The following is a 15296-nucleotide window of genomic DNA, read 5'->3' on the forward strand; positions in this document are numbered from 1 at the left end:
CCAGATAGAAGCTAATGAAATAAAAATACACTTAGCAAAATAAAATTAAGAGATTACATGTATGTTTTCTATGGAACAAATGCCTGGACATTTTTCAGGGGTCTACAGTAACCATGAACTTAATACACATAATGATGCAATGCTGTTGAAAAAAGAACTACTGAAGGTATCAGGCTGGCAGGCACCAAAGGGCTGAAGTATACCCACACAGCCTAGATTCAGTGTACTTGGGAATCCTAGTCAGACTGATGAGGTGGAGCTGTCAAAGGCAATGCTAGCTGAGATGGCACTCAGGCTTCTTAAGGAGAAAATTAGTACTATTCTTTTTTTGTCTTTGAAGAAAAGGGTAGCTCCACAAGATGGACACTTCAACAAACAAGTTCTGTTCAAGGAAGAAGATTTAAAACTTGGTAAAAGTTTAGTAGTAAAGAAAGGTACTGTCATGGAATGTTACGTAAGAAGGAAAGAGGTAAGAGTAACAGCTTTAAGAATAACTAGAAGTAGTGGCCTCCTAGCATCTGATGCTTTGAGAAGTTGCCATGTAGCTGTTTGTGACAGAACATCTCTGCAATATATGGAGAATAATTATTCTGCTCTACTTGGTGCTGATGAATCCTTCAGCTGAAATATTGTCTGGTCTCTGGTAATGAACTGTAAAGTACAAAAATTGGAAAGATTCCAGAGGATTGCAAGAAGACTTAATCTACAGAAAAGGCTGAGTAACTATCTTTATCCCTATTAAAGAGAGCTGGCTAGAAGCAAGGAATGCAAGTATCTCAAAGTGTTCTTAGAGAGCTGTGACTAAGACAGGAATATATTGATTACACATGCTAAAGACTTAAATGAGACGCTAGGGAACCTTAAAAGAATAACTAAGCACTTGGGTAGGACATCAGCAAAAACCAGAACTCTTGCTGTTGGAGACTTCTGAACAACTTAGGAGAAAATCTGCTAAGTAATCATCTAGCTATATTTAACACTACTTCAAGCACAAAAGAACAACCCTGAGGCTCCTCCCAGATATATACTTCTGTGTAGTCTAAAACTTAACATATTCAACATTACTACCTGAGTGACTAACACAGACTCAAACAGTTCCTTAAAAAATTCTACTCTCTAACAGAACCTTAAAGATGCTCCACATAAGTAACTGAGATGTAGACTCTCAATTTAAATAAAATACTTTGCTTAGAAAAACCTCTACTGTTAGGTGTGTTGACAAAATGAATGGAAAGCTACTGATGAACCCAAACACCGCACTGATAGGTTGTCTTCTCATGCTCCAATACACCCGAGGTCCTTCCCTACTGAGGAGAGAATAAAAGTCAGCACTGTGTACTGCTATTGCTCTTGAAAACTGGGCCCTAGAATACGAGGGAATTGGAGATGGCAATATCTCTTTAAATTGTGAGCTACATTAAAGTTCCAGCTTCCTACTACTCTCCCTAAACCTAAATCAAGATTAGAAAATAAAATTCTCAGAATAACTCCAAACACAGGGCTTTGCAAAGGATTTAAAAGAGCTGGTAACTCTATCAAACTTCATTTCTATACTGAAAATGTTGCACATTACCACATAAGTTAAAATCTATTTGCCCCACAAGGTGTTTTCTCATCCTAAAACTCAAAGCATTAATTGTTAAAGCAAGAAGTGTAAAGGTATAGCCTTTATGGATCTCTTAACTTGCTAAAGTAAACTTAGCAAATACATCATGCAAGAGGTCAGACTAAAGGATTAAATACTGTATATGTTTCCAAAGCAAAAAAATCAGGCGTTTGAGCAACAGTCTTTACTCATCAGTAGAAAAATAAATACTGGGGGGCCTATTTTGGCCTTATTAATAACTAAACACATAAACATTCAGTAATATCAGATTATAAGCCTGAAACAGCAGCAAATTGCTTTTCACAAAGCACAAAATTGAACTGTGAAGCCTATTGCCACAGGCCTTTCTGAAGACCAAACCTACTTTATGTCAAAAAGTACCATATGAATAGAGAGGCGAGTGTGACTACTGATAGTTATTTAGCACCATGGTTCTGAAACACAGTCTAGCTCAGGAAGTTTCTAAATTATGCATGCTCTAAATATGATACTAAGGAGGAGGGTACTTTGTAGACACTGCTGCAGATTCCTCCCTAAACTAAAAGCAGTGGCCTTTGCTCCTTAATATATGTACTTCTGCTTTGGTAATATGCCAGAGATTTAAGTAGGCTTTATGTAAAGTTAAAACCACCAATCAAATCTGTCTGGTGTACTTTATTTAGCTCTGAAACAGGTATAAAATACATTGTTATTAAGCCTTTTAGTCTGTTAGAGAGAGTAATGACACAGTAATGTATTTTGTGCCAAAGCCCTATTTAAAACCAGAGTTACACTGAACTTACACAGCACACTTTTGTTCATTGAAGTCAGGAAAAGATTGGAAGTCTTTTACAACCAAGAAACCCAAATTTAGAACCTCATTTAGAAAAAATAATATTAAAAAAACACCAAAGAAACAACTGTTTAAATACTCTGCTTTTTTTTGTCTACTGTTGAGGTATTTCACTTCAAGGAATTAAAAGTGTACAGATAGAAGTCAACTAAAATAATCTGAACAGATTTTCAGCATCTGATAACTAGCATAATCTGACAGTTTTCAGCATCATGAGAGTACACACCCAGTGTTCCCTTCCACTGTATATGCCCTTTAGCAATAAATTTGGTGTCTATAACTTGTTTCACCATTGCTTAGTAACAGTCACCGTAGGTGCAGTCACCTTTGCTTCATCAAACATACCTGTTACTTGAACCTACTGTTCGAAGTACAAAAAAAATGAAAAGATACATTTATACTGAGTATCAATTTTTGATGAACTACAGGAGCATAGACAAGAAGTGCAGAAACCAAGCTCCACAGCCCCATCTGTTGGATAATTAAGCTCTCAAAAAGCCATCTACCAGCCTCTGGCCAACAATGCTGAAGTGGAACTAGTTTACTTTGATACAATTCCAAATTATACAATCACAAATTTATGGTATCTGTGCATCAGAAGCAACTTTTACTACCTAAGCACATAATAACTGAGTTTCTAACACATTCTGATTTTCAATTTAAACTAGAACAAAAGAGCACTCCATGTACAGTGCTGCTTTTTTGAGCAAGTTTGAGATTGACCTGTTCATTGAATATAGTGAAATTGCAGTTTTTAAGAGGTGCCCCTTGAATTTTAAGGCCAAGCTAAAAATGACTTGCTTCTAAAGCCAACGGTTTCAATGTGAATTTGTTTTAAAGGCATTTACTGTAGTTCATAAGTGACAAATGTTTCTAGCTCCCACTCACTTGTAGCAACTAAGTTAGCCAGATCTTGGGCATATGAAAGGGATAAAACATGAACTTATTGTGTCAAAAACATAGAACCAAACATCTGAGTGATTTGAAACAGAGCATCTAATTATACCATGAACAGAGTAACTCCTTTGTATGGATGCAGTTCTGATGAATAATTACAGTAGGACAGAGCATTCCCACACAGGAAGAACAAGATAACGGTACAACCATGCCAAGTTCAAGGGCTGCTCTAGAGGTCTGAGATCTGAGGCTTGGTAATAGAGCAGCAAAGGGGAAAAGAGGAATAGCATGTTTAGATCACAAGCTGGAAAGACCACAGCCAAAATACACAAAAAAAAAATGTGCAAGAGAAGTTGGAAAGGGAGGAGTCACGACCAGTGATGGATCATGTAGTGTTACACTTATCCTGTCTTTGACAAACTTAAAACAGATTATACACCCATATCATACTGATGTGCAAGAATATAAATTTAAGAGACAATATGGCAGGCAGACTTTACTTGTCAAACTCACTGTTCAAAATAACTTAAGATTATTATATTCTACTCCCTGCTACAGTGCAAATGTATCCAGCAGATGTCAAGCTGAAGAGAACAGCATTTCAGCATGTAGAGAAGCACAGCACTGGTCTCTTAACTACCTACTCATAGTGTTCAGAGCCACCAATTGCTGAAGCAATTATTAACACTGAGTATAACTAGTAATATGATGGAGTCTTTCCATGTTGCTTTAGTAATAAGGTATGGCCTTGGAAGGGGTAAGTGAGAATCAGGATCTTGTAATTCATGTTTTAGGAGTACTACAAAGGTGAGCAAATAGATGCATTTTCAGATAATTTGTTGGAAAAATACAGATCTCACAAATGTCTGTTAAAGTACAGCTTAGAATATAATTTTTACAAGTTTTCATGGAGTTGTCCTTTAATTGTATATTTATATAGTTCAATCAATACATTTTGAGTGGAAAACTCAGTTCTAGTATGATCTACAAACTCACACTTACAGTATTCTGAAAACCTTTGCAAGGGGCATTTCCTACAATGACAGGATTCTGCTCTTAACACAACTGCCAGATCCTCAGAGAAGCAGTTGCACTGGGTATGAAAGAATAGCAAAAGCACTAGAAGAGCAGCAAATTGCCCTGATAAGCAAGAGACAAAGGTTCACATTACAATCCTTATTCTTGAATTGCAATGTTTGAAATGTCATGTGTGCGTTTCATTTAACTCGAGCACAGCATATTACATTACTTTAAACCACATTCTCAGATACCACACCAAGGTCCTTAACTTACCCCTCCCATTGTAATGCCATCGATAAGTGCCACATATGGCTTCTTGCAAGTGCCTGTAAGGAATGTAAAGAAACAAAAAAATTGTACATTTTTTTCAAGACAATGGTCCTGTGACATCAGCTGAACTGATGAATCTGACTGAACTTTTAAGTCTGACCTGAAAACACTAATATTAGATAGTGGTTTTATTCAGAGTGGACTTCTGAATCTTTCCATGCATGGTAATTGAAAACATTTTTACTCAGTGCCTTTGCTGGTAGTTATTTTAAGACCACATACTCCTGGGTTCTTTGCAATAAACTAAGGTGTTTAACTCCTAGCTTAATTTATGCAGGTTATTTAAATGGAAAGCTTTAACATAATTTGATCTTCTGCCTTCTGACTGAATACTAATGATTTTCCATGCATCTATTTTTATCTTGAGTCTTTTTTGAAGAAGATCAATGGTACTTAGTGCAGAACTGCACTGTCTGCATCTACGACATAATTAATCTGTAGCTGAATTGTAACTATCCAGAACAATAGGATGAAATAAGCTATCACAGTAGCTTAAACAAAAGAAACAAATTCTGCAAGCATGATGTAAAAATGAGATACATTACACTAGTGGTATTAAAAAAACCAAAACTAACATAAAACTACTTATGTTATCTCAGTTTTTTATAGATTAGCAAAGAGAGAAAGCAAATCTACATTCAAAGCCACTACTCTGAAAACTATACTGCTTCAGAATTTGCTACTAAACATACCAATGGCATTGTTCAGGGTATATTCTTCTTTGAAGAACTCTTGCGCCAGCTTATTTCCAACTTTTCCTGCATCTGTGATGGCTTAAGAGAAATAAAAATTCTAAAGATAACTGTAACTTTAAAGGAAAATGCAAATAAGAATTAATATTGCATGAAAACAATTTCTTCCAACTGCAATCAAGCCACAACTTAATCCTGCTTTTAGTTGAGAAAATTTGCTCAAACTCAAATATGCATGCAAAGTTTCAAATATGAGTCAATTTTATCATGCTGGAGACTGTCACATACATGTGAGCATGCAGTTCATCTTCTACACCATGGAACCCCTCCTAATGTATGGTAGTCTTGTTTGTGGTACTTCATATCAATATATAGAACAGTTACTTAAAACTGATTATACTGAAAACTCTGAATACTAAAACTGAGAAGCCAATGAGAGCAGGACATAATTTGATAATAACCCGTGCTGCTTGTTCACCTAAAATTTAAGACTGCTAATTTTCACAGCCTGAAGGCTTCCTACAGTTCTTAGTTACAAAATAATCACAGATACACTGATAACCATTGTCAGCTCTTTATACAGCCAACTCAAACATCAGACACAAACTACCTTACAGGAAAAGTTACTTATTAGGACTCTTCAAGTTTCTCATAAAGAAGCTGTCAGTAATGAAAATCTGAGAAGAAAAAGGTAGAGACAAGGACCCTTTTTTCCCCACGAATGACTGACTGCCATTACCAGTTATTCATAAAAGTGCCACTTCAATCTTAGCAGCTTTATCCACTTGTTGGCTGTTCTGGTGTTCCTCAGTGGCCCAACTCTTGGGTACATGTGCATCTACATGGCGTACCTTCACCAGCAGGTTCTGCACCCAGGCAGCGATATCTTGCCACACTGCAGCAGCCCAGACGGGTTTACCTCTGCGTTGCCAGTTGCTTCGCTTCCATTGCTGCAACCACCCCCACAGGGCATTTGCCACCACCCCTGAGTCAGTGTAGAGATAAAGTACTGGCCACTTTTCTCGTTCAGCAATGTCCAGGGCCAGCTGGATGGCTTTCACCTCAGCAAACTGACTCTATTCACCCTCTCCTTCAGCAGTTTCTGCAACTTGTCGCCAAGGACTCCATACAGCTGCCTTCCATCTCCGATGCTTTCCCACAATACGGCAGGACCCATGAGTAAACAGGGCATACTGTTTTTCACTTTCTGACAGTTTGTTATATGGTGGGGCCTCTTCAGCACGCATCACCTCCTCCTCTGGTGACATTACAAACTCTTTGCCCTCTGGCCAGTCCATGCTGACTTCTAGAATGCCTGGACGACTGGGATTTCCTATTCGAGTTTGTTATGTAATTAGTGGAGCCCACTTACTTCATGCAGCATCGGTTGCATGATGTGTAGAGGAGACCCTGCCTTTGAACATCCAGCCCAGTACAGGCAACCGGGGTGCCAGGCGGAGCTGTGCTTCAGTGCCAATCACTTCCAAAGCAGCTCGAACCCCTTCATAGGCTGCCAGTATCTCTTTCTCAGTTGGGGTATAGCTGGCCTCAGATCCTTTGTACCCCCGACTCCGAAAGCCGAGGGGTCGACCTCGAGTCTCCCCTGAAGCCTTCTGCCAGAGGCTCCAGGTAGGACCATTTTCCCCAGCTGCGGTGTACAGTACATTTTTAACATCTGGCCCGGTCCGGACTGGTCCGAGGGCTACTGCATGAACTATCTCACATTTAATTTGCTCAAAGGCTTGTTGTTGCTCAGGGCCCCATTTAAAATCATTCTTCTTCCAGGTCACATGATAGAGAGGGCTTACAATCGCACTGTAATTTGGGATATGCATTCTCCAGAACCCCACAGCACCCAAGAAAGCTTGTGTTTCTTTCTTATTAGTTGGTGGAGACATTGCTGTTATCTTGTTGATCACATCTGTGGGGATCTGTCTACGTCCATCTTGCCACTTTATTCCCAAAAGTTGAATCTCCTGTGCAGGTCCCATGACCTTACTCCGTTTTATTGGAAAAACCGGCTTTCAGCAGGATTTGGATTATTTTCCTCCCTTTCTCAAAGACTTCTTCCGCTGTATCGCCCCACATGATAATGTCATCAATGTATTGCAGGTGTTCTGGAGCTTGCCCCTGTTCCAGTGCAGTCTGGATCAGTCCATGGCAAATGGTAGGGCTGTGTTTCCACCCCTGGGGCAGTCGGTTCCAAGTGAACTGGACACCCCTCCAAGTAAAAGCAAACTGTGGCCTGCACTCTGCTGCCAAAGGAATTGAGAAAAATGCATTGGCAATATCAGTCGTGGCATCCAACTTGGCTGCCTTTGACTCCAGTTCATACTGAAGTTCTAGCATGTCTGGTACGGCAGCACTCAATGGCGGTGTGACTTCATTCAGGCCACGATAATCTACTGTTAGTCTCCACTCTCCATTAGACTTTCGCACTGGCCAGATGGGGCTATTAAAGGGTGAGCAGGTCCTGCTGATCACTCCCTGACCCTCCAGTCTATGAATGAGCTGATGGATAGGAATCAGGGAGTCTCGGTTGGTGTGATATTGCTGCCGGTGCACTGTTGTGGTCGCCACTGGCACTTGTTGTTCTTCGACCTTCAGCAACCCCACAACAGAAGGATCCTCTGAGAGACCAGGCAAGCTGGACAGCTGCTCGATTTCCTCAGTCTCCAAAGCAGCAATACCAAAAGCCCATCGGTACCCTTTTGGGTCTTTGAAGTACCCTCTCCTGAGGTAGTCTATGCCCAGGATGCATGGAGCCTCTGGACCAGTCACAATGGGGTGTTTTTGCCATTTCCTCCCAGTTAGGGTGATTTCAGCCTCCAGTACAGTCAACTCTTGGGATCCTCCTGTCACTCCAGAAATATAGATGGGTTCCACCCTTGACAGCTTGACGGCATCAGGGTACACTGTGCACCGGTATCTACTAAAGCCTGATACTTCTGTGGGACTGATGTGCCAGGCCATTTGACCCACACATTCCAGTAAATCCGATTATCCCCTACCTCCACCTGGCTGGAGGCGGGGCCCCTCTAATAGTTATCACAACTTTGAACACTTAAGTCATATTGAAAGGGATTATTCTTCGTTATCACAGGAGCTGGAGTAAAATCAGCTCTTCCAGTCCATCTGGGGGCCTGCTCACCAGAGACTGAAGCCGCAGCTCTCATGGGATGATGAGTCTTGGGCCTTGCTCCCCTCTTCAATTCACCCACCCGTTCCTCCAAAGCTGAAGTAGGTTTTCCATCCCACTTCGTCATGTCTTCTCCGTGATCCTGCAGATAAAACCATAGGGTGGCCCGTGGCGTATACCTCCTGTATCTTCTCTCTCGAAGAATAGGACGCCTTTTGTTAACAGCTGAGACGTGTGTTGGTACACGTGAGGAGCTGGATAAATCAGATAGATCGTCCCTCAATTGTTTGAGATCCTGGGACAGTTTTTCCACAGCTGAGATGATGGAAGGGGTGAGGTTGTCTTCGAACTCTCGGAGTTTATGAATCACTTCATCCACTGTTAGTGGTACTATATCATTCCAGGTTACTGTTGCCAATGAATGGGCATATGATGACGGTGCATTCTGTGCTAGTTTTTGCCACATGGGTCGTGTACATTCGACTTCATCTGGGTCTATGGGTACATCCCCATTATTTGGCTTGATGTGATAGATCATCTCTACGATGGCTGATTCCCTCAGGGACTGGATGCCTTTGTCTGAAGTACTCCACTTGGCCGAATGACTCATAACATCGTCCTTGTACGGAAACCTTTCTTTCACAGCCGCCAAGAGCCACCTCCAAAGACTGAGGGACTTTTTCTCTCGCAATTGCTTTGTCAATTCCTGCTTCTCTAGCAAGTGATCCCAGCTGCTTGGCTTCACTACCTTCTAGTTCGTGACCATTGGCCCCATTGTCCCAGCATCAGAGCAACCAGGTGATGACGTGCTCCCCTGGTTGACAGGTAAAATCTTTTCGCATATTCCGTAGCTCGGTTGAGGTCTGAGTTCGAGAAGTCACCTCTTCTTCATCATCATGCGATGATGACGACTCCTCAGATACTGGACCAGGTGGTGAATACATTGTTTCTTCATCTTGCTTCACCCTTCTTGCCTCCTTTTTGCTTTTTCTCTTGCGTACAGGGGCAACCAATATTGGTACAAATTGGTCCTCTGGTTTAGCTGCAGTGATTTTCACTGTGGTTTGAGTAGCAACTGTACTTGTCGCTGGGGGTGGTGTAGCTGCTGTGCTTGGAGCTGGGGTAGCCATGCTGTCTGTTGCAGCCAGAGTTTGGGTAGCGACTGTAGTTGTCGCTCGGGGTGGTGTAGCTGCTGTGCTTGAAGCTGGAGTAGCTGCGCTGACTGCTGCTTTGCCCTCAGATGCAGGGGCATTTTTTTCCTTTTGAAGGTGCTGGATAGTGTTGAACAAGGCCCTGTAAGCATAGGCCAAGCCCCAGCACGTTGCCATGATTTGTCCTTCTCCGGTATGGCCAGACTGACCACACACCTCATTTAAGTGTTTTACTAATTCTCCCAGATTTTGCACTTGTTTGGTGGTGAAATTCCAAAGTACTAGAGGAGCCCACTGACCTAGATACTTGCCCATAGTACCCCACACACCCTGCCACTCATGGCTGTCCAGCCATGGGGAAAATCTCTTGGTCCTCCTATATCGTCGTTTAACCCCAGACAAGGCCCAAACCTGACTCTGCTTAACTCTTGAAATCAGACAAAATGGTTGTGGGCAAAACACACTCTGTATGTGTGCCAACATGGTGATCCCCACCACAATCAGCAAACAGGTCTCAACAATATTAAAAGGCCATTCAAGAACTTCAAAACTCTCAAATGATGCTGTAAATGGTCTGAGAGGGGGGCTAGGAGGGTAAAAGAATGTCTCCTTCACAGGTTGACCACCCGAGAAGGAGAAAAAAGATGTGAAATTGCTAAGCACCTTTATTATATACCTCCCAAAGTATAAAGGTGGTGACCACACTGGGAACGTAAGACCGATCAGTTTCATGATCAATGATACTATTGTATTACAAGTCATTATAATAAAGTACAATGAGACAAAAACCTTAGCCCAAGCCTCACACTACCACAGCAAATACTGGCTGTATGTAATGTACAGAGTTCTGAACGTGTGAGATCAAGAGGAACAGCTTTGAGAGCCAATAAATCAGCATTGTGACGAGTGACTATTAATCCGGTCAGATCTGTTGTTATCTCAACCTTTCATGCCCCATGTTGGGAGCCAAAAAGAACTGTCGTGGTTTAAACCGATCCACCCAGCTCGTCCACTCACCGCCCCCCCCGACCCTCCCTGCTCCTGCAGGGATGGGGAGGACAATCAAGAGAATGTAACTCCCATGGGCTGAGATAAGAACAGCCCAGTAACTAAGGTATAACACAAATCACTACTGCTATCACCAATGATAACATTGATAAGAGAAAATAACAAGAGAATACGATACCACCGCCGAACGAGTTCGACACCCCCCAAAGAGAGAGTATGTCCTTCTGGGTAACTCCCAGTTACTCCCCTGGGCATGACGTGCTGTGGTATGGAATACCTCTTTGGCTAGTTTGGGTCAAGTGTCCTGTCTCTGTTTCCTCCCGGCCTCCCCTCGTCCCCAGCAGAGCATGAGACTCACAAAGTCCTTGGCCAGAATAAACATTACTTAACAACAATTAAAAACAATCGGTGTTATCAGCTCTCTGCCCAGGCTGGAAGTCAAAACACAGAGCTTGCACCAGTTACTAAGAAGGAGCAAAACGGCTCCTGGTAAACCCAGGACACCATTGTCAGCTCTATACAGCCAACCTGAACATCAGACACAAACTACCTTACAGTAAAAGTTACTTATTAGGACTCTTCAAGTTTCTTGTAAAGAAGCTGTCAGTAATGAAAATCTGGGAAGAAAAAGGTAGAGACAAGGACCCTTTTTTCCCCATGAATGACTGACTGCCATTACCAGTTATTCATAAAAGTGCAATTTTTACTCTTTTATACAATGTTCTGACAGCTGTCTCCTGACAAGTAACTTAAATAGCATCTGTGCATCAAGGCGTCATAAGAATAATCTCTCTTACTTTTGTGTAGCAAGGCTGTGCTTACCCAATTCACAGTAAATAAACCAATGCAAAGCAGTAACTGGCAAAGATATGTTAAATGTTCAAGTGACTCTACTCCTTACCTCTGATGTCACCCCCAGCACAAAAAGCTTTTCCTCCAGTTCCTTTTATAATTATTAGAAAAGTTTCGGGATCTTTCTCCCAGGTCTAAAAAGAAGTAAATGTTTCCATGTAAGATTAAAGTGCGCAAAAAAATGCTTTCTCTGTATGCTGTAAATACTTACATTACTTTCTCAAAAAGCAAATCAAACTATACTTAAAACAGTTTGTCTTACACTGAGAGCTAAATGTCTTTCTGCCAGTCCTGTGTCCTATTTAACTTTGACATCAGAGATTAGCAGAGTTGCCTCACATATTTCAGAAAATGCCTGTGTAGAGATCCCAACTTGAAGAAAGGCAGCACTCCCTAAAACAGGGTCCAGCATAAATCCCAACTGGAACACAATGCTGGGGCATACAGCTAGGAACATGGAAAATATAATAACAGTGTCTCAGGCCAAATCATGAAAGTTGTGTAACTCTAAAATGCATGGCAAGGAAAATAGGGATTAAATTATTGATGGATTTTTTTTTCAAAATCACTGTGATCAATGCTCATCAGGAATTTTTTTCTGAAATAAATCAACTTGTGCACAGATGTTTTGCTAGGTACAATGACCATGTTGTTGTTTGTTTGTTTTTTTTTTTCCCGAATTAAATACAGTGGTACAAGACTTCAGCAGTGGTGCAACCATATTGAGAAAAAGATGCCATCTACAGGTTTTTCCCTCCCCCTGCCCTTTAAACTATGCTTATATATCACTTATTCAAGTAAGTACCCGGACAAAAAAGACAGGACATTTCTATATACCAGCAAGTGTACTTAAAATTATGCCACCTTTTAAGGCTGTGCTTCAAATAAAACCCAGTACTCAGCACTACAGATTAAGTATGTCTGTAAATTTTCTTCAAAGAATGCATAAACTTGCAATACATCTGTCTACCAAAATACCAAAAGGCAGGCAACTATCCAACAAATACTGGTATCTAGTAAGTCTGACTTTGTGCATATCATAAATAGTATCATTAAATTAAAAAGGACTATTTGCATGCTTAAAATTTCACATTACATCACTAGCTTGTAAAAAGTGCCTGTAAATCCATAAAGTTCTTCCTAAATGAATGACAGCACCTTGCTTTCAAATGGCTTGTATCTTTTATTTCAGAAATGCAGCCTCCCCACAAAACATGCACCCAACCAAAAGACAACACAACTGTACATGCTGGAATTCATGCATGCTGACTGACCAGCTGGGTGTTGCCAAAAGCAATATATAAACCATGAGCCCTTCTTGCTTTTAATTCAGTTCTACTTTTAATATGGGTGTCTCTATCTATCCAGATGCTAAATTTAACTTTGTCTGACAGCTTGTTTCTTTGACATGTCTTCTCTTTCTAACTTATTTAAAACTGTTCTTTCCCATACTATAAATGGCTCATTGGCCAATGCATTCACACAGACTTTCATTCTTTAAATCAGTACACTAAGAAGTGTCAGACTAAATTTTAAAATTGGTTTTGGATACATATGTATAGTGGATGGGTAGAAGTGGAGCTACTAACCTTTATTTGTGGATAAATTTGTCGGATCATTGAAAGATTTAGTGCATTGAGAGCCTTGGGTCTATTCAAAGTTATTATTCCTGCACCTCCTTTCTTTTCCAAGAAGACTTCAGCTGTTGAATCTGTTTGCTTAGAAATCTTCTGTACATGCAAATACAAATAAATAAACCAAATGTAATCAGTTAGATACCTTGAGTAACATCCATACAAGAGTGTTTATGGAAATATTCTCATAACATTTAAGATCATAAAGCATGCATTTTGTAAATGTACGCTAAGGCTTTCTCACTGTGTTTCAAGTTGTATTTGCAATTCCTGAGCAGATTTTTCAAAAACATCTTATGCCTGAGTCCTTGAGAATAATAAACCTTAGACAAGTTTTTGAGTTACACACTGACAATTGAATTCATTCAAAAACACACCACCAAAACTGCCACAATAAAACACAAAACCATAGTTCTTTACCACTGGCATTCTGAAAATACCTGCAACAATTATAACAATGATAGTTCGATGTGTCCCTACTGGCAGTTTGACACTGGAAACCCAAATGTATGCATTGCTTTGTCTGTAAGTAACTTTAAACAGTAGAGAACAAATCACTGAACTATTTTCACAATTGATTTCAAACTCACAGTTGAATTCTATTTAAGGAATATACAGAAGCTAACATAGAAAATACCTATAAAAGTAGCCAAGGCCAAAATAATTAAGTTTTAATTTACAGTGTAACAGAAACTTGTAACAAAGTGCTCAAAGACCTGAGCAGCCTTATGCCTAGCAATAAGTGATGGCATTCAGAACCACTGTGAAAAGACACATGCTGCATGTCTGTCTCGGGGAGTTAAAAGTCTTAAAAACCTCCAGCTCAGTCAAACAAGATGCTGTTCTTACCAAATGCTGTAGTATTATTTGCAGTCTCTTGAATGGCTTTGGCCTGAAAGAAATATTAAAAAGATAGCTAAAACCATAAACCAGCTACTCAATCCCAAACACGTAACTGCTGATTTAAGCAAGGCTTTGTCAGAAAAATATCTGAATGAAAAGCTGTTTTACATTCTCCTTTTTAAAATCAAGTAAATTAGCCTACAATTTTGAAATTAAACAGTTGGAAACTTCTTTGCTTACTAGTAAATAGACAGCAGATACCAATGCCAACTACTGTTTTTGATGTGTTCAATTTCAAGTTAGGGTAACCTGTAAACAGTAAGACAAGGAGTTTGGCCAAGCCTTGTCAAAGACTTGTTTATTCCCAAAGTTTCCATTACAAGAAACCTGCCCTCGAGTCCTTGTGCGTACATACATTTAGGGAGGGTTTATGAACAGCTTGAACTCATGCTTCTATTACTGACAGGAAATACCAGTGCTGGGACACTTTGTGAACATGTTTCTCAATTTAACTGATGAAGCTGTGTTAACTGTATTCTATTAAGGAGGACAGTTAGCAACAGCATTCACTGGGCTTCAGACACCTGGCTTGCATCAGCATTCACAAACCATGTTTCAGCTACTTAAGAGCACAAAACACGGCGAATTAACATTTTACATTCTAACGTTCCGGCATCCTAAACTACATATTCATTTCAGAATGGGAACGTTAATTTGGATCTAAATTATCCTTTATCCTAGCTCACAGGGTTCCAACCCCCGGCATTAAGAGGCCTTCCCAGGCCACCGCCTCCCGCCGCAAGATGCGGGCGCGGCCGGCCCGGCGCCATTTACATCTCTCCTCGGCGGGGAGAAATGGGGGTGTGGGAGCAGCTTTGCCGCACCTGAGTGCGGTCACAGCCACCTTCCCGTTACCTGGGCAGCGGCCTCAGCACCCAGGCCGCCATGGCGACAGCTGGCGCGACCGATCGTCGTCATACGGTAACCGATAGGATCCGCCGGGAGCGAGGTAGGGCGCATGCGCAGGGGCGGTCTCCGTTCACCTCACGCCGCTATCGGGTGAGCGGGTGGTTCCGAGGGATGGCTGCCCTCTTCAGGGCCCCTTCTTCCCCAGCCCGTATATGAACAGTTCTCTTCCAGTCAATGTAGCGTCTGGCAAAGGACAGCCGGGCGGCGGCATGGGGTTTGTAAGCAGGCCCCCTGCTCGTTAGTTCTGTGAAAGGTTTTCCCTTACCTCGATAGGATCTGGGCTGAAGGGGTGCTGCCCCGCGGCCTCGGTTAACCCAGCAGGT

General features: G+C 41.3%; 1 protein-coding gene across 1 annotated transcript in view; it reads right to left on the reverse strand.

Moving 5' to 3' along the window:
• The window catches only part of HIBCH (3-hydroxyisobutyryl-CoA hydrolase), a 47589-nt gene extending 32545 nt beyond the window's left edge, over positions 1-15044 (reverse strand). Inside the window, exons 1-6 of the mRNA XM_065669930.1 lie at positions 14920-15044; positions 14011-14053; positions 13117-13257; positions 11577-11661; positions 5378-5458; positions 4629-4681 (exon numbers count right to left, since the gene is read on the reverse strand). Coding sequence (XP_065526002.1) covers positions 4629-4681; positions 5378-5458; positions 11577-11661; positions 13117-13257; positions 14011-14053; positions 14920-14951 — 435 coding nt within the window. The 5' untranslated portion in view covers positions 14952-15044. The remainder of the gene's footprint in view (positions 1-4628; positions 4682-5377; positions 5459-11576; positions 11662-13116; positions 13258-14010; positions 14054-14919) is intronic.
• Between the last annotated feature and the right edge of the window lie 252 nt (positions 15045-15296).

Source organism: Lathamus discolor, chromosome 3, assembly GCF_037157495.1.
Source record: "Lathamus discolor isolate bLatDis1 chromosome 3, bLatDis1.hap1, whole genome shotgun sequence".
Classification (NCBI taxonomy): Eukaryota; Metazoa; Chordata; class Aves; order Psittaciformes; family Psittacidae; genus Lathamus; species Lathamus discolor.